Source organism: Equus caballus, chromosome 6, assembly GCF_041296265.1.
Source record: "Equus caballus isolate H_3958 breed thoroughbred chromosome 6, TB-T2T, whole genome shotgun sequence".
NCBI classification, from domain to species: Eukaryota; Metazoa; Chordata; class Mammalia; order Perissodactyla; family Equidae; genus Equus; species Equus caballus.
The window spans coordinates 17,885,455-17,904,472 of NC_091689.1; the positions used below are offsets into that span (position 1 = coordinate 17,885,455).

The window sequence follows — 19,018 nt, forward strand, 5'->3', positions numbered from 1 at the left end:
TGTGACTGTGATTATATTTTTCTATTTTCTCAGGGAACATGAGAGGCAGATCTAAAGTCCACTTGATTGCTAGTGACAGAGCCCGAAAGAAAAGAGTCCAGTCAAGAGGTAAAGAAGAAAAGGGGAATACATTTTCAATAACTAAATAGCTCATTTCTTGTGCTTTGCTCTGTGTTTTTAGTAATAAACCCATTTCCCTAATTGCTTTCTATAGCTTTACTAACTGTTGGGAAATGTATACAACTTAGTCCATTTTCAAAATGTGTTATGGAGAGAAAGAAGGAAATCCCACAAACACATAACTTGGTGATAGGTCTAAACCAGACCCCATGGATCCAGGCGTCACTTCAGTGCTGCTGTCTCCACTGAACTGATAACTTTCAAGCTGGAAATAGTCTATTGCCATATAAAGGGTATATATACATAACCCACAAATTATTTAGCTGACACTTCTCTTGCTGTACAGAGAGTCACAGGTTGCATATCACTGGTGACCTGGAGTCGTGGTCAGAAGACTATATCTGCCTCTTCTCTTGACTGTGTGGGCTTAGGCATGTCACTTGGCCACTTTTACGTGTATCCTCAACTGTGAAGCAAGAGAGTGAATTAAGCTAACCATTTTTCTCAGTCCATCCTAGTTCTAATAGTCTACCTAACTCAAAACTGGTCTCAGGACCACGGACAGCTCCCCCTCTCCCATCCTGGCTCTGAAACGTCTGCTGAAAGGGCAGCATCAGCTACAGATCCTCCTTGAATTAGTTCATTTGAAGACCTATACCCCTACTTCTTTGGAATCAGGTCTCCAGCCTCCCTCCCTCTATGCAATTTGTAGATTATTCTAGAGCTTCCTGAGCTCCTCTTTCAGCTATGGAGAAAGCTGAGGTGAGGGAGAGATAAAGCAAAGCAGACAACAAACGGAAGGCAGACACTATATCCATTAGGTTTACCCTATCATTATCCTCTCTCTGCTTGCTCAGTCAGAGCTCACATAGGAAGGTAAAAGTGTGGTCTCTCACTCTGTCTCCAGCTACCTAACTGGAGGGAAATAGGATAGATGATGACTTCCCTTCTGAACATGACAGAAGCTGTATGTTTCATTGTCATGTAAGAATCAGCGAGGCTGACTAGATTGGGGGTTAAGATAGTTTTATTGAAGCCTGATTTCTCTTCTAAAGCCTTCTGTCTGTGTGAGATTTGAAAGGTGAGGTAGAGGTAGACATTCTGTAGTTATATATCAAAAATACCACTGGAAGAAAGACTTCGAAATTCTAGAGACTTGTGGAATAGTTTCCTAAGTGCCCCTGTGTCTTTATAGGAATGACCTCAACAGGGGAGGAAGGATGCATGTACAATCGCAAAATGAAACATAATGAAGAAATCTTCTCTTTCAGGGTCAAGAAAGTACACAGATAAAAGTGTAGATTTTCACTCTCAAATACTTCCTGTGACTTGTGGTCTGGTGAAGGGGATGTTATATAAGAAGAAATTGAAACGAGGTGGGTTTCAAGGTCCACTTTAATTTGCAACTTCTATCTGAAGGAATCACAAGGAGTGCTGGAATTACCTATGTGAATTACCTATCATTCAAGGAATTGGGGCCACAGTTTGGCTTGAGAGAAGAAGGAAGTGATCCCTAAGATGATATTTTCACACGTTAAGAAATCATACATGTTGAGTGCTCAGTCCCACATGGAAGTGTCCGTGGCGAGGCTCAAACAACCAAAGAGAAGTGAACCAGAAATAAAAGGGAAGAGGGCCACAGCCTCCACCTTCATATCCTCTTTCCCTTCTGGATCAGCAGCAGCAGCACCAGGGAAGGGTGCTTCATGTAGTGAGAAGATCACAGAACTTAGAATCAGAAAGCCTGAGTCCCAGCCTCAGCTATGCCAAGGGTGACAAATTCATCTGAATAGAGAATGGGACCTTTCTGAGCTTGAAATTTCTCATTTAAAAAAGAGATAATTAAAAATCTACCTCATGGGGTAGCTATGAGAAATTAATTTACCTAATTGATGTAAAATGTTTAAATAGCTTAAGTGAAATATAATTCACATATCATACAATTCACCACTGAGAGTGTACAATTCAATGTTGAGTTTTGTTTATATATTCACAGGATTATACAACCATCACCACAATCTAATTTTAGAACATTTTTGTTCACACCACACTAAAGACCACACCACGTCTATTAGCAGTCAATGTCCATTCCCACCTCACCCCACCGCCTAGTCCTAAGCAAACACAAATCTATTTTCTGCTTTATAAATTGGCGTATTCTAGGTATTTCAAATAAATGGAATCATATGATATGTGGCCTTTTGTGAATGGCTCTTTCACTTAGCATGATGTTTTCAAGGTTCATTCATGTAATAGTGTGTATTAGTTCTTTATTCCTTTTTATTGCCAAATGATATAATATTTCATGGAACCATATTTTGTTTATCCATTCATTAATTTGGGTTTTTTCCACTCTTTGGCTATTACGAACAATGTTGTTTTGAAATTCATGTACCAAGTTTTTCTGTGAACATATGTTTTCAATACTTTTGAACATATACCCAGGAGTGGAATCACTGGTTATTATGGTAATTGTATGTTTAATTTATTGAGAAACACTAAAATGTTTTCCACAGTGGCTGCACTAATATATATTCCCACCAGCAGTGTATCCTTGCCAACACTTTTTATTGTTTGCCCTTTTTATCGTGTTCATCCTAGTGGGTGTGAAGTGGCATCTCACTGTGGCTTTAGTTTGCATTTCTCGAATGACTTATGATGCTTAGCATATTATTATCTTTTACACATAAATTAAATTTTTCACTGGATAATATTTCACAATTATTTTTAATATCAGCTATCCATGATTTCAAGAATGAGAAAATCTGTGCTCAATAATGCCATTAAACTGAATGAAAAATGTTGTAATAAAGGGCACAGATATTGCTGTGGTACCATTCTGAGCCACAGGGCACCCACCTGAGATCTGAGTGCAACTTGAGGTTCTGCCTCCACATTGCCCCCAGGGCCATCTGCAGACTGTAGCCTGTTCTCTATCCCCAGGAAATTGAAATCCTCTCATCCTTCAGAATCACTTGCTTTTCCTTCATAGTTGATTTTGAAATACTTCTAAAAGGTTGATTTTGATGATAATTATCACTTTTTTGTTGCACAAATGTTAAAGAAATGTTATTACAAAGCAGGAAATCTCCTTTAATGGGACTTAGAGGCTGGGTTTTGGAATTCTCAAGTCTGAAAGGGGAGGACAGACTTTCCTGCTTTTGATCTCGAGCCCAAATTGGGTGTCTCCAGATCTGGTATAAGGCCACTGTCTGAGTTCTGAGAACCAAGAATGCTCAGGATCAACTTACCCTGGTCTTACAGGAGCCTTGGTGAAGAGCATACAGCGTGAAGATGGAAACTGGCTGACTCCCAGGGAATTTGAAGTCAATGGAGGCTTCGCAAGATCAAAGAACTGGAAGCTGAGTGTACGCTGTGGTGGGAGGCCCCTACGATGGCTGATGGAGGTATTCCAGTGACAGGGGCTGGGAGATCTGACTTTCCTTGCTGCATCCTAAGGATAAGATCACTATTTGCTCACTAAATATTTGTTGAGTTATAGCTGAAGCTTTGATGCACCAGAGTTTATCCTCTCACCCAGGGAGAGGTGTCCCACATGCATAACCTCAGTACAATGCATCACTTCAGTGTGGTACAAGGGGCTCTGTCAGGGTAGATGCAGGAGCTTGGAGGAGGGAAAGGTCATTCTGACTAAGGTGAATGCAGACAACTTTATGCAGTGAAAGAAGAAGACTGTACAGTCAAACAAGAGGAAAAAAGACACTTCAGAGAAAGAATGACATGGAAACCAGGACCACGACTAAAGTAGGTCTGTGGGTTGAGGTAGACAGATTGTGTGTGATGAGGCATAATCCATCAATTGGGGTTGTTTGTGGAGAGATTTAATGCCAGGCTAAGGAGTTGAAATTCATAACATAGACAACGCAGAACCAGGGAAGTCTTCTGAGGTGTGAAATGACATATTTAAAACATTATCTTAGACAGTCATGGGGCCTTGAAATGACTTCAGTGTCTTTCAGCCCAACAAACCTATAGTCAACCTACAATGCTCAGCTCAAACGTCACCCCTCTCTGCATAATATTCCCTGACTGATCTGGCTCGTGGACTTCCTGAGCTCACTACTAAGGTCCTTCTTACACTCTTCCATGCATTCTTTTTTTCTGTCTAGACCCTGGTAGAGTTTCTCCATATTTGTGTGCCCAAGATTGTCCAGAGTGTGTGACACTCAGTAGGCATGGGATAAGTGTGTGTTGATTGAATGGCTCTGCTGTAAGGACTCAAGCTGGAGTGGCACTTGTGGGAATGGATAGGAGGTGAGAGATGTCAAAGGGATGGTGAAGAAAAACCTCTTAAAACTTAGGAAAAAAGCACAGGAGAAAGTAAAAACGTTCTAAAGATTATTTTCCAGCTACGATTTATTGAAGTCTAGGAGAAGTTGAGGCAAGGAAGATGGTTTCTCATTTAGATACTTTGGCTTTGAGCTGACAGTGGGACATCCAGGTAGGAATTTTTGAGAGGGGGTTAGAAATGCCAGATTCAGAAAACAGAAGCACAGGCTAACCATATACTTAAATCTTTTTATCTTTCAGAAAGGATTTCTACATAATCCTGAAAGAATTTATGGCAGGAGAAAAAAGGTGATTATTATATAACTTTCTGTAAATTCTCATCACATAACTAATTTTACATATAGCATGCTATTTTATGGTCTCAGTTGGGTAATTATAATTAAGCCTCCTCTTCTACCTCCACCCCCCCTTTGGGGGGAAGCTTGTGCCTTCAGATTTGCTACTATGAACAATATGTTGTATATAAGGCAAGGTCTTCTTTGAAGGGTAATCCATTTGAGATGGAGATGATGAGTCATGAAAATAGACCTCATGGATGTGCTTTAGTTGTAGATGCAGATGTTATGTGGTTGTCAAAGTTGTAAAAGCAAACATGATTATGGAATACATAAAAAACATTTCATAATAAGGTGATAAGATCTTCTTCAACTCAAACCCAGATTTTTTTCATCGATGTTATTATTTTCTAACTTTAGTGAAATCTGATGGAGCAGAAGTTTATTTACAGTCATTTAGATGACTCCAGTCTAGTAGATAGTCTTATCTTGGAACATATTTGCAACCATATATCATTTCATAAGATAGGCAAAAAACCATCTTTCTTTTCTGATCCTTTACATCCCCTTACTCCTCCCAATAAAACAAACACATAAACATGCAGAATTCTTTTTCAGGGGGAAATCGTTTGTCCTTCATGAGGAGGATGCTGTTGGAGAGGAAGCTCTTGGGAGATTGATGCATCATATAGAAGGGGATGACCTGGAAAATTCTTTACTTTGTTCCACCAGAGGGGCTGTGCAGACCTCTTTCTATCTGAGAAAGTGATTTCCCCCTCTATGGAAAAAGGCTATGGAGGCAACAAACAAAAATGTAAAGCACAGTGTACATTGAGGACAAGGTGATAGTTTTTCCAAGGTTGGGTATGAAGGAGAACTTGAGCAAGAGGGGAGGAAAGAAATGCGATTCTTATACACTTTAGGTAGAAATGGCCATCCAAGACATTCACAGACGTCTAAAATAGGTCACCTATAGCTGGCCAATGGAACTTCATCTTCCGCTGGGAATTTGAGGTCCAGGCCTTTACATTATCTGATGTTGTTGGCTGGTTTGAACTCTCATTCCTTGGGACATTTCATCCACTGGATTTCCTAAAGGGAAACTATTATTTGACCTATTTATTATGTTAAAGACCAGCAGCTGTACCCATTCCCCAGGTGTCAAGAGTTGGTCTAGATTACCCAAGTGAGCTGGCAACTTCCTATCAACAGGATCTACCCTTATCCATGGGTGATGTTGCCTCTATATTTGTGTCTCCCCATGAGCAAGAACAGAAGCTCCCCAAATTGGCAGATCCCAGGATCCATTATTACTCTGTGAGTCTTATGTGACTCTCAGAACCTCTCCTGTTGATGGAGCCCCTTGATTTCTGGGATCTTCAGTGTCACTCTTGGTACCACGTCACAGCTTCCTGGCTCCTGACAAGGGCCACTAAAAGTTTTGGTGACAGCTGCTGTGTTGTAAAATAATCTGATATACTCCTCCAGAGCAATCATTTATTGTACGCTAATATTTTTGCTTCAGAGATAGCAAGTAGTCTCTTCCTAAGCAAAATAATGCTGAGTTATTCACTCATTGAATATGCAGTCATGTATCAATTAGTGATGGGGATGCATTCTTAGAAATGCGTTGTTAGGCAATTTTGTTATTGTGCAAATACCATTGAGTGTACTCACACAAACCTAGATAGTATAGCCTACTACACACCTAGGCTATATGGTACTAATCTCATGAGACCAACATCATATATGCAGTCTGTCATTGACCAAAACGTTGTTATGCGGTGCATGACTATATAATTATTGAGCACATACTAAATGCCCAGAGGCCATTAAAGAAGATTGAAACAATATCCCAGACCTCAAGAATTGCTTCAACTTCATTGTCTAACATGGAAGAAGAACTAATGGGGAGGGGCGGGAGATTCTAGGCCACACAGAGAAGTGGGCAGTGACATGGCCACCTCTCAGGTCATTGTCCAGTGGATCACTCTGTCCTTGGCTGGAGATAAGAGCTGAGGTTGCCTGATCCCAGAGGGGAAGGAGGCCAAGTCATTCTACTGAATATGAGAAAGCAATGTAAGTCCAGTGGGTGGTAGTCAGTTACCTCTGAAAAGTCAGCCAGCTGGCATCTTGGGATTTGGATGGCAGGAGAGAAGGGTGAGCTTCTGGAAGAAGAGCCGCAGTATTGGGGACTTGGATGCATTTTATCTTCCTGACTATGCCCTAGAAGAGCGGCAGAAGGTGATGGAGCTCTTCTGTGGGGCATTTGCAAGGATTCCAGGACTCTGGGCTCTGTGGTCTCTGAGCGCTGTTGGTGATGAGGCCTCAGCCTGATACTCTCCTTGCAGCTTCTCTAGGTGGATGACACTTTTTAGTATAGAGAAAGATGCCTGAAGTCCACTGCAAGTAAGAGAACCAGAGGAGTTTCTCCAATTCCATCCGCTAAAACCAGGGCCAGACTCCCTTCATGGCTTCACAATGGCCCACCCTGGTTCTGAAAGCCAGGGATTATAATTACATTGGGCCAAACAGTGGTGCTTTGGCACTTAATTCTCCTAGTAGATATGAAGGTCCATAAAAACAGGTATGAAGTAAAGGGTAGAATGTGGCTTGAATCCCTCAAAAGATGTATCTTTAAATAAGTGGTGGGTGCAAACATCACATTCAATAATGTCACTCAATTATTCTCTCTTTTCAGCCGACAATACTGAAGTCTCCCAACAATGCCTTAGTAGACCCCTATGTAAGTACTCCTACCTGTAACCCCAGAGTAATCCAGGCCTTCTCCCTCTGTACATTATCTGTGTCATTGCTGCTTTTCCCTGAAGCATGCTCACACACTCAGTGGGAGCATGTTGCTGTGTGTAATGAGCAGAGACTAGTAGATGCATCACCTATACCAGGTAGATGGTTCTGGGGTTGGGTATCTCAGTGTGAAAGCATCCTTTCCATTTGTTCAGTGGAAAACTTCCCATTTCCTCATTTCCCCTTGAAAGTGAGTACGGGAGGCAGAGCTCTAGACCACTGGGGTCTCTAGAGATGGGGCTTGAAGTGGTAGTGGGCGGGGCTGGCCTGCAGATTAGAGATAAGGAGCAAATTTGAGAGTATAACAGCATTTTAAAGAAGGCAAGGGAAGGAAAATCCCAAACATCCACTCTAAGGTTGCAGGCAGAGCTAAGATGGTTTTAAGCATCACCCAGAAGGAACAAGCCAGGCCAAGCTGGTGAATTCAAGGTGTGGACCCTGTTGTGAGTCCTGCAGAGAAATGTATGCAGGGCAAGTGGGTCCTTTATGGAGCCCCTGTAGCCATCTGGAGGGAGCCATCAGGGTGCTGAGCTGGTTAGAACTGAAACCATCACCACTTATCAAAACTGAACATTTTTACTCAAACTGGTGCCATGTGTCTGCCTACTTTAAGGTCTGCCAGAATTATAGATGGCTCCACTCTCTAAGATAAATCATACTTTGATTCCTTTCATTGCAACAAGATGGAGATTTTGAGCAGAGCCACCTTTGCACAACTCCAGGGGCCAGGAATCACATGGGCTATTATGCAGTAGTACTGATACATGACATCCCACAGAGGAGGGATAGTCAAATAATTTTACATACACTTTACCTCCAAAGCAATGCCCAACAAGATTTAGATCTTATCCACACTGATTTTGACCCTTGCACAACTGAGGAAGTCTTCAGTCATCTAAGCAGCGCTGGAGTTGAGTGTTTATGTGGCTTTTTTGGGACGGATGTAGACACAGAGGGTCAGGTCTCATAGTCCATGGCCAAGAGTCCATGGGGAGGAGACATCAACCATTCCAGCAAGAGTATCCTCAACCCTGTTAATAATCTTTCCTGGGACAGATATTCCAGGCCAATTCAACATTGATTTATAATATGCCTATGCCTTAATAATCAGACTTTGCTCAGGCTAAATAACTGAGGCCACACACTGGAATCACATGAAGACCCTGGAATAGTAGCATTGCCCAGATTCCACCCTAGAGGAAATTCTGCCTTAATCAGTCTGAGCTGTGACTTGGACATTAGAATTGTTTAAAAGTCCCCAAGATGATTCTAATACACAAAATTACCCAGTCTATGAATTAATGAAGAATACCAATGCCTGTGCCCCACCCAGAGCAAATGATTCAGATCTCTGGCATTGGGAACAGGATGTTAGTATTTTATATATTCTGCCCAGATGATTCTAATGTGCAACTGGCTTGGGAAACAAAGAGCTATAGAAATAAATCTGTTGAAAAGAATATGGATGTGAGATTCTTAAACATTGGTTATGTTTGTTATTTCCTTGTTCTTCTGAGGAGAGGGTCATCACTTTCTGGAGAACGATGATGGTAATTGGTGAGTGTCTACACCGATGAGAAGAAAAATGGCCCCATACCTCCATGCCAGAGCAGTCTCAGTCCCCAGTTGGGGATGTCCTTGAGGAACCCCCAGATCAATAAATCAGAGCACTTGGCAGAGGTGTTCCTTGGGGCCGGCACTTCCTTGTATAAGGCCATTTTTAAAAACAAGAAATAACCAGAATCCCGATTCACCCAACATAAGCATTTTCACCCAAAGCCCAGAACAAGACTCAAAATAATTGTTAATTAGTGACATTTCGTCTTTTATTACTTTCCACTCTAAGAAATTTATTCCATCTTATTAATTCCCAGTATATCAAGCTTGCGCAAGTCAATTTAGTCATTGTGGTGTAGCCAAGTGGATTTAAAACTTTATTTGAGGACATTGTTTTATCTGCAAGGAATAAAATTATTCAGATTCCTATAAAATCATCCTTTGTTGCTAGTCTTTCTGTGTTAGAATCTCTGATCTTATGGATAAAACTTTTCTGGTCTGACACACAGATCCCTCCTCCTGAACTTCCCTGCAGACCATGATTTCTTGTTCCGAAACCTCCACTCCATGCTGTTCCTTCATAGCTCAGGGAGAAGCATATAAGTGACCACGCAGGTTCACACAAAGGCAGTGAATTCTAGATTCCCATAGTGCTGGCCTTTTGGGGTCTCACATGGGATTGGACATTGTTCTATCTTGTAGCTGGGAAACTCAGATATATGTGAGATGTGCCGGGATGGAGGATGGCTGTTCTGCTGTGATACTTGCTCGAGATCTTTTCATGAGGACTGTCACATCCCGCCTGTGGAAACTCAGAGGTTCGTGCGATGCAGCCCCCGTCCGTCCTATTAGCAATGCTTCTTCTTGCCATGCACACTCCCTTTGCGGTGTTCCTACTTGTGTCTGTATGAGGAAAGAGCAGGGCCGTAGATACGAGTCCAGCAGTGTGATCCAGAGACCTGTTTAACGATGCTGGCACAGGGGCTCCTGTTCTTTGCTCTCCTTGGGGATGCTGAGGCCGGTTATTGGATCCTTTGCCTACATGCTGCTGCTGTGCTTTCCTAGAAATTTTCTAGCATGGACTCCTGTTCACAGGGATCGAAATGCCAGTGGTTTCTATTCTGTGCTTATTCTGAAAAGGCAGGAAACCTGGCCAGGTTCCCTCATCTTGCCACATTCTCAACAGGCTGATGGAAGCCCCAGGCCCCCAGGGGTTAAGGCCCAGTTTCCAAAATTCAGGCCTGGCAGGCAGCTCAGACGGGGAAAGGAGAGCCCACCACTCACCCTGACACCCCCCTCCACCCACGGACTCCCTGCTAATCCCTCAGTGGAAAGAGGGTCATAGGCTCAGACCCCATGTGAGGGGCTTGGGGATGCTGGGAGGTGTTCCCTTCATCTTCCAGCTGTATCCATAAACCATTCCCAAAAGGAGGACAGGGACAGCTGTAGGAACAGTGGCTGTTTTCAGGGGCCTTGCCCTTGCTCACTTATGCTCAACCTCTCAGGAACCCGTGGAGTTGCACCTTCTGCAGGATGAAGGAGTCTTCAGGAAGCCAGCAGTGTCACGGGGAGCCTGAGGTCCTGGTGAGGCAGATGGGGCCTGAGGAGCAGTTGGTGAGTCAGATTCAAACTCCAAGCCTTTTCCTTTCCACACACAGGAACGTTCAAACAGGCAAAGGGTCGGGGGAAGGGAGCCTGCTCTTTGGAGCCATGCCACAACCATGCCGAAACCACACCAGAACTTGTTCACAGAAAAAAATAAGCCATTACATGTCTGTTTCCAAGAGCCATAAATACTCAAGGAAACTTCCGGAAGACTAGTGTAGTCATGCCTCTCTGCCTGGGCATGTGTATGGGCTCCTTCTCCCCGAGCTGCTTTTCATTCACAGCCTCCTTCTTTTGCAGAAATGTGAGTTCCTCCTCCTGACGGTCTATTGCCATTCAGAGAGCTCCTTTTTTGCGAAGATTCCATATTATTATTATGTAAGTAACAACAGAAACCATGATTACAGGCTGCCATGATGATACCTGACCTTGAAATGAGCTCCTGTGGGATTTGTGATCTGAATCCTACGGAAATGAGGGCACGAGCTGTCGCTATCTTTATCTCAATGTAATTCTGCTAGATTTTATGGGAATCCATAGAAGGCAGACATTGAATCATTCCAATAATTCTCCCACTGATTTTTCTTTTCTTTTCTTTTTTTTTTTTTTTTTATACCAGATGAAAGAGGTTTCTGAAAAACTAAAGAATCCCATGTGGTTGGACAAAATCAAGAAGAGACTAAATGAACAGGGCTACCCCCAGGTGGAGGGGTTTGTGCAGGACATGCGCCTCATCTTTCAGAACCACAGGGCATCTTACAAGGTAGGTGGCTCTGCCTGCTTCCATTTCATTTTCTTTCCATTGTGTCGCTCTGCCCTCATTTTCAGGTGCTGGGAAATTTTTCAGTTTCCTTCATCCCGTGACAACCTTGCACAAACAAGGGTTCTGGAAGTGAGTGACTTTTTCCATTCAGGACTTAAGCTCACTTTGGCAGAGTAACGGAGTCAGAAGGTGTCCCTGCAAACAGAACCCCGAGCCCCTGACAGCTCGTTCCCCTCTGCAGAGGAGACAGGGGCCCACAGAGAACAGTCAAGTCTTGCCTGCTCTAAACTTGAGGAGAAGAGAATGATATCTAAAAGTTCTGGTGTGCTTCTTATTTCTCCCCAAATATACTCACCCCAACTTCTCAGAAATCCCAGACTCCAGATTCCTTTGCATGTGAATGGACCCTATAGTTAACAGGGATCAGCAGAGGGGAATAGAAGTGACACAGGAGAGGAAGACCACCCATAGTACTTAGATACTTCTGTACTATTTGAACGGTTACAAAGAACATAGATTACTTTTCTAACCCTCACTAAAATACCCAACCGCTAAATTAGAGTCCCCAGGTGTGATAATGATTTCCCATTTCGTTCCAATAGTAAGAAATAATCATGCTCTTAGGAAAGAGAAGTTACTCTTAGCTGCATAACCTGGTTAATGTAACTTAGGGTGTTTAAGACAAGAGTCTTGATCATTCTCAATTGCATAGTATCTAACACTGATAATGAGTTTCATTATTTTTTTTTCAGTACAATGACTTTGGCCTAATGGGACTTAGACTGGAGGCGGAATTTGAGAAGAATTTCAAGGAAGTGTTTGCTATTCAGGAAGCAAATGAGAACAGCTCACTGGTGTAGTGGATGCTGGTGGTGCCCCTTTGGGCAGGCTTCTCAACCTCCAGCTGCTGTGAGAGTTGGCTGCTGATGCCACCCCTCCCCAGAATATTGCCTTTGGCCAAATGGACCCACCTTCACCTGCAAGTTACTCCTCCCTGGATTGGAGCCGGGCCCCAGCCCCAAGGTGGAACCAACCGTGTGGTGTGACTCATGTTCCCGTGCTCCCCACGGGATCAGGCTGGAGCTAGTCTCCAGCTGTCACCACATCCTTGCTTACCTTTTCCCGCCATAACATCTTGCTTCCCCCACTTCTCCTAGAGAACTTTCCCAATAAATCACTTACTTAAGAGACTTTACCTCAGCCTCTGCTTCTAGAGAACCCAACATAAGATAACGGACCTAACAAGCAGGCCCTAAGGATGGGGCTCTGCACTTGGATCACTGTCTAGCAGATGGTGACAGGTGGAATACTGATGTCCTGGGATGCTGTAACAGTACAGTTGCCAAACTTTCACCTGTGGGAAACTGGATGAGATAAAGCGGAAGAGGTATAGCAGCCGATGCAGTTGTCTGGCATTTACAAAGAGAGAAATAGTAACTGTAAGAACTGTGGATTTGGGTAACTGTTGCTAAGTGCCACTAATGTGCTGAAAAGAGTAAATGGCAGGCTTAAATCTATTAATCACCTCCTAAAGCAAAGAGACCTTCATACCTACAACTAGAAGGCAGACGGTAATGAAGGCCTGGCACAGGCCCTAATGTTAAGCATGGCATAATTTCAGAGATGTCTGCATTCAAGGCTCAGGATGGTCACTTGTGCGAAAGTCAGGGCCCCAATAAAGAAGGAGTGAAGGTCTGAAACTCAGAATGGGGCTTTCTGTGCAGATGCACATGAGAACTCTGAACTCCAGATCCCCTTGAACCCACTGGGCCTGCAGAAGAGACTCCTACCCCTTGTTGGAAGACAGACACCTACCCTCCCAACCATCTTGCCTGAATGAAGACTATGTGGAGTCCTCTCAGCATGACCCAGCTGGGCAAGTTCTGGGTTGTCCTGCTAGCCAAAGAGAGGGTTTCTACTCCAATGGAGCTCCAGTATTGGCCAACATGGCTCTTTGAGGCTTGGTGTAAGCCACAGTCCACACAAGATGAAGTGGAAGTAGAGATACCAGATGTGCCAGGGCAGACTATGGAAAAGGGGGATCCAAAGGCCTAGGGAAGTTGGCATAGGTCTACTTTCCACAACTGGAAAACCCACCCATAAGGTGAACATGTTCCTCAGCAGGCCTCAGAGATGCTAACAAGGTGATAAGGACCATATTGCTGAGGGGGCACCAGCATCCTTGAGATGCTCAATGGGGGCTGTCCTCTGTAAGTTGGAATAATATAGGAATGTTTTACAGAACTGGATTCCCTAGTCACAATGGGAATGATAGGATTCCAGAGTAACAGGAGCCAGGTGGCAGCATTTACCTGTCAGAGCAAGATAAAATAATTTCTATGATAGGCAGCAAGGTTAGAATGACAGCCAGGATGGACTGGCCCATAGATGTTTATGGAGATAGGTAATAGGACACAGTGTTCTTACAGGAAAGACAGATGGGCAGCTAACAAGGACATTGCTTCACATACATAATCAAAAGAGATTAAAAATAGATGGGCAGATGGCTAAGATCAGCTACCCCAATAAAAAGTGAAGAGCCTAGTTTTGAGACCTGAGCCATTTTTTTAGACTCAGAATCTGCTGATGGAAATGAGAGCGTAGAAATAACTCTGCCAATGTACATGTAGTGATTTCCTCAGTTCTTCACCTAAAGCACCTATAGGCATTCGTTCAGGTAAATGTATGTTAGAGAAAGGAAAATACACAGGTCTTTGAAAGGTTGTTGAATGCAGCATCTGAATGATGCTCTTCTGGGGACTCAAAGTACCATCAAGGTTCCTGTTAGAGTAGAGTGTATGGCGGTCAGGTAACGTCCACCTCACAAGGGATCCAATCAACCCACAGAGCCACCCAGCAGTCATTTCCCCAGTTTCTGAATATACTCAGGACACACATAGCAGTTGGCTGAACTGGTTCCTTAACCTATGAAATAACGACTGTCTTAGGAAAAGCCCAGTGGAAGGCCCTAAAACTGAAGTTTCCCATGATGAAAATAGTAAGTTGAAAGCAATATCATATTCCTGGGCTGGGAAATGACAGAAATTAGTACCACCTGCAAAGACTTAAAAGATGCAGTGGTTGTTACCCTATCACCTCTCCATCAGATTCAGCAGTCTGGTCTCTGCAAAAGCTAGGTGGTTCATGGCTGCAAGATGACTATTAGAAACTTACCCAAATAGTAGCCCCAACTGTAGTCAGTGTGCTGGATGTGGTATCTTAATTAGAGCAGATTAGCATGAACTATGGTACATGTCATGCAACTGTTAACATGGAAAATGTAGTTTAAAAATATCCAGTAAGGGGGCTGACCCCGTGGTGTAGTGGTTAAGTCTGGCACACTCTGCTTCGGTGGTTCAGATCCTGGGCACAGACCTACACCACCTGTCAGCCATGCTGTGGCGGTGACCCACATATAAAGTAGAGGAAGATTGGCGTGCATGTTAGCTCAGAGCTAATCTTCCTCAAGCTAAAAAAGAGGAGGGTTGGCAATAAATGGTAGGTCAGGGCTAATCTTCCTCAGCAAAATAATATGTATATATCCATTAAGATGTAGGATGAGAAGCATTTCACATGCACATGGACTGGACAACAGTACACATGTACTGTCTTGCCCCAGGGCTATGTGAATTCTCCTGCTCTCTGTTGCAATATGGCCTGAAGGGACCTAGCATGTCTGGACGTTTTGCAATATATTACCTTGCTCCACTATATATATATATATATATATACATACATATTAAATTCTTTTATTGAGGTCATATTGGTTTATAACATTGTGTAAATTCCAGATGTACATTATTATGTAGCAGTTTCTCTATAGACTGCATCATGCTCACCACTGATAGTCTACTTTTTATCCTTCACCACATATGTGCCCCTTTACCCCTTTAACTCTCTCCCTACCCCCTTCCACTCTGATGGCCACTAATCTGATCTCTTTATCCATGTGTTTGTTTATTTGCCACATATGAGTGAAATCATGTGGTGTTTGTCTTTCTCGGGCTTATTTTTCTTAGGATAATAACCTCAAGGTCCATCCATGTGGCAAATGGGACGATTTTCTCTTTTTTATGGCTGAGTAGTATTCCGTTGTATATATATACACCACAGGACCTTTATTCATCCGTTGTTGGGCACTTGGGTTGCTTCCATGTCCTGACTATTGTGAATAGTGCTGCATTGAACATAGAGATGCATAAATCTCTTTAAATTGTTGATTTCATGTTCTTTGGATAAATACCCATTAGTGCAATAGGGAGATCATATGATATTTCTGTTTTTAATTTTTTGAGAAATCTTCATGCTGTTTTCCATAGTGGTTGCACCAGTTTGCATTCCTACCAGCAGTGTATGAGCATTCCCTTTGCTCCACATCCTCTCAAACATTTGTTGTTTTTGTCTTGTCAATTATAGCCATTCTGAAGGGTGATAGGTGATATCTCATTGTAGTTTTGATTTGCGTTTCCCTAATGATTAATAATGTTGAACATCTTTTCATGTGCCTGTTGGCCATCCATATATCTTCTTTGGAAAAATGTCTGTTCATATCTTCTGCCCACTTATTGATCAAGTGTTTTGTTGTTGAGTTGTATGAGTTCTTTATATATTTTGGAAGTTAAGCCCTTGTCAGATACATGATTTGCAAATATTTTTCTCCAAGTTGGTGGGTTGTCTTTTCATTTTGTTCATGTTTTCCTTTGCCTTGCAGAAACTTTTTAGTCAAATGTAGTCTCATTTGTTTATGTTTTCTTTTGTTTCCCTTGCCTGAGTAGACATGGTATTTGAAAAGATGCTACTAAGACCGATGTCAAAGAGTGTACAGCCTATATTTTCTTCTAGGAGTTTTATGGTTTCAGGTCTTACATTCAAGTCTTTAATCCATTTTGAGTTAATTTTTGTGTGTGGTGTAAGATAATGGTCTACTTTCCTTTGTTTGCATATGGCTGTCCAGTTTTCCCAACACCATTTATTGAAGAGACTTTCCTTTTTCCATTGTATGTTGTTGGCTCCTTTGTCAAAGATTAGCTGTCCATAGATGTGAAATTTTATTTCTGGGCTTTTGGTTCTGTTCCGTTGATCCGTGTGTTTGTTTTTGTGCCAGTACCATGCTGTTTTGATTACTATAGCTTTGTAGTATATTTTGAAGTCAGAGATGGTAATAATTCTAGCTTTATTCTTTTTTCTCAGAATTGCTTTGGCTATTTGGCATCTTTTGATGGTTCATATAAATTTTAGATTCTTTGTTCTATTTCTGTGAAGAATGTCATTGGGATTCTGATTGGGGTTGCATTGAATCTGTAGATTGCTTTAGGTAATATGGACATTTTAAGTATGTTTATTCTTCCAAGCCATGGGCATGGAATATCTTTCCATTTCTTAATGTCCTCTTTGATTTCGTTCAATAATGTCTTATAGTTTTCAGTATACAGGTCTTTCGCCTCCTTGGTTAAATTTATTCCTAGATATTTTAATCTTTTTGTTGTGATTGTAAATGAGATTGTATTCTTGACTTCTCTTTCTGCTGGTTCATTATTACTGAATAGAAGTGCAACTGATTTTTGTATGTTGATTTTTCACCCTGCAACTTTGCTGTAGTTGTGGGTTATTTCTAACAGTTTTTTGGTGTAGTCTTTAGGGTTTTCTATATGTAGAATCACATCTTCTGTGAACATTGAGAGTTTTACTTCTTCCTTTACTATTTGGATCCCTTTTTTTTCTTTTTCTTGCCTAATTGCTCTGGCCAAAACTTCCAGTACTATGTCGAATAAGAGTGGTGGGAGTGGGCACGTTTGTCTTGTTCATGTTCTCAGAGGGATGGCTTTCAGTCTTTCACTAAGTCTGATGTTGACTGTGGGTTTGTCATATATGGCCTTTATTATGTTGAGGTACTTTCCTTCTGTACTCATTTTATTGAGAGTTTTTACCATAAGTGGATGTTGGATCTTGTCAAATGCTTTCTCTGCATCTATTGAGATAATCATGTGATTCTTATTCCTCATTTTGTTAATGTGGTGCATCACATTGATTGATTTGCAGATGTTGAACCATCCCAGCATCCTTGGAATAAATCCCACTTGGTCATGGTGTATGATCCTTTTAATGTATTATTGTATTCGATTTGCTAATATCTTGTTGAGGATTTTTGCATCTATGTTCATCAGTGATATTGCCCTGTAACTTTCCTTTTTTGTGTTGTCCTTTTCTGTTTTTCATATCAGAGTAATGTTGGCCACATAGAATAAGTTAGGAGCGTCCCATCTTCTTTGATATTTTAGAATAGTTTGAGAAGGATAGGTGTTAAATCTTCTTTGAGTGTTTGGTAGAATTCACCAGAGAAGCCATCTAGTCTTGGACTGTTGTTTTGGGAGTTTTTTGATTACTGTTTTGATCTTGTTACCTGTGATTGGTCTATTTAAGTTCTCTATTTCTTCTTGATTCAGTTTTGGAAGGCTGTATGAGTCTAAGAATTTATCCAATTCTTCCAGGTTGTCCAATTTGTTGGCATATAGGTTTTCATAGTATTCTCTTATAATCCTTTGTATTTCTGTGGTATTGTTGTAATTTCTTCTCTTTCATTTTTAATTTTATTTATTTGAGACTTCTCTCTTTTTGCCTTAGTGATTCTGGCTAAGGTTTGTAGAGTTTGTTTATCTTCTCCAAGAACCAACTCTTCGTTTCATTGATCCATTCATTGTTTTTTTTAGTCTCTATTTCATTTATTTCTGCTCTGATTTTTATTGTTTCCCTCCTTCTACTAACTTTGGACTTTGTTCTTTTTCTAGTTCTTTTAGGTGTAGTTTAAGAATACTTATTTGAGACTTTTCTTGTTTGTTGAGGTAGGCCTGTATTGCTATGAATTTCCCTCTTAGCATGACTTTTCCTGCATCCCGTATGAGTTGGTATGTTGTGTTTTCTTCAATTGTCTCCAGGTATTTTTTTATTTCTCCTTTGATTTCTTCATTGGTCCAATAGTTGTTCAGTAGCATGTTGTTTAGTCTCCACATATTTGTGGCTGTCTCAGGCTTTTTCTTGCAGTTTATTTCTAGTTTCATAGCATCATGGTCAGAAAAGATGCTTGCTATGATTTCAATCCTCTTCAATTTATTGAGGCTTGCTTTGTTTCCCAACATATGGCCTACCTTTGAGAATGTTCTAAGTGCACTTGAGAAGAATGTATATTCTGCTGGTTTTGGATGGAATGTTCCAGTTATATCTATTAAGTCCATCTGGTCTAGCATTTCATAAGCCCACTGTTTCCTTGTTGACTTTCCATCTGGATGATCTATCCATTGATTTAAGTGCGGTGTTGAGGTCTCCTACTATTATTGTGTTGCTGTTAATTTCTCCCTTTATGTCTGTTAATAGTTGATTTACATACTTTGGTGTTCCTGAGTTAGATGCATATATGTTCATAAGTGTTATGTTGTCTTGGTGGAATGTCCCTTTTATCATTTTATACTGTCCTTCTTTGTCTTTTTTATCCTGAACTCTGCTTTATCTGACGTAAGTATGGCAACACCCACTTTCTTTTGCTTGCCATTTGCTTGGAGTTTTGTCTTCCATCCCTTCACTCTGA

At 41.7% G+C, this 19,018-nt stretch overlaps 1 protein-coding gene across 16 annotated transcripts in view; it reads left to right on the forward strand.

Annotated features, from left to right (window-relative positions):
• The window catches only part of LOC100063568 (nuclear body protein SP140), a 71,652-nt gene extending 59,018 nt beyond the window's left edge, over positions 1-12,634 (forward strand). For 12 of the 16 annotated variants that reach the window (XM_070270628.1, XM_070270635.1, XM_070270629.1 and 9 more), the window contains 10 exons: positions 34-108; positions 1,392-1,496; positions 3,385-3,527; positions 4,672-4,719; positions 7,408-7,452; positions 9,774-9,889; positions 10,577-10,685; positions 10,977-11,054; positions 11,296-11,439; positions 12,192-12,634. In XM_070270628.1, the coding sequence (XP_070126729.1) occupies positions 34-108; positions 1,392-1,496; positions 3,385-3,527; positions 4,672-4,719; positions 7,408-7,452; positions 9,774-9,889; positions 10,577-10,685; positions 10,977-11,054; positions 11,296-11,439; positions 12,192-12,299 (971 nt within the window). In that variant the 3' untranslated portion in view covers positions 12,300-12,634. The remainder of the gene's footprint in view (positions 1-33; positions 109-1,391; positions 1,497-3,384; positions 3,528-4,671; positions 4,720-7,407; positions 7,453-9,773; positions 9,890-10,576; positions 10,686-10,976; positions 11,055-11,295; positions 11,440-12,191) is intronic. The other 4 variants (XM_070270631.1, XM_023642522.2, XM_070270632.1 and 1 more) reach the window with 1 other exon arrangement.
• The last annotated feature ends 6,384 nt before the right edge of the window (positions 12,635-19,018 follow it).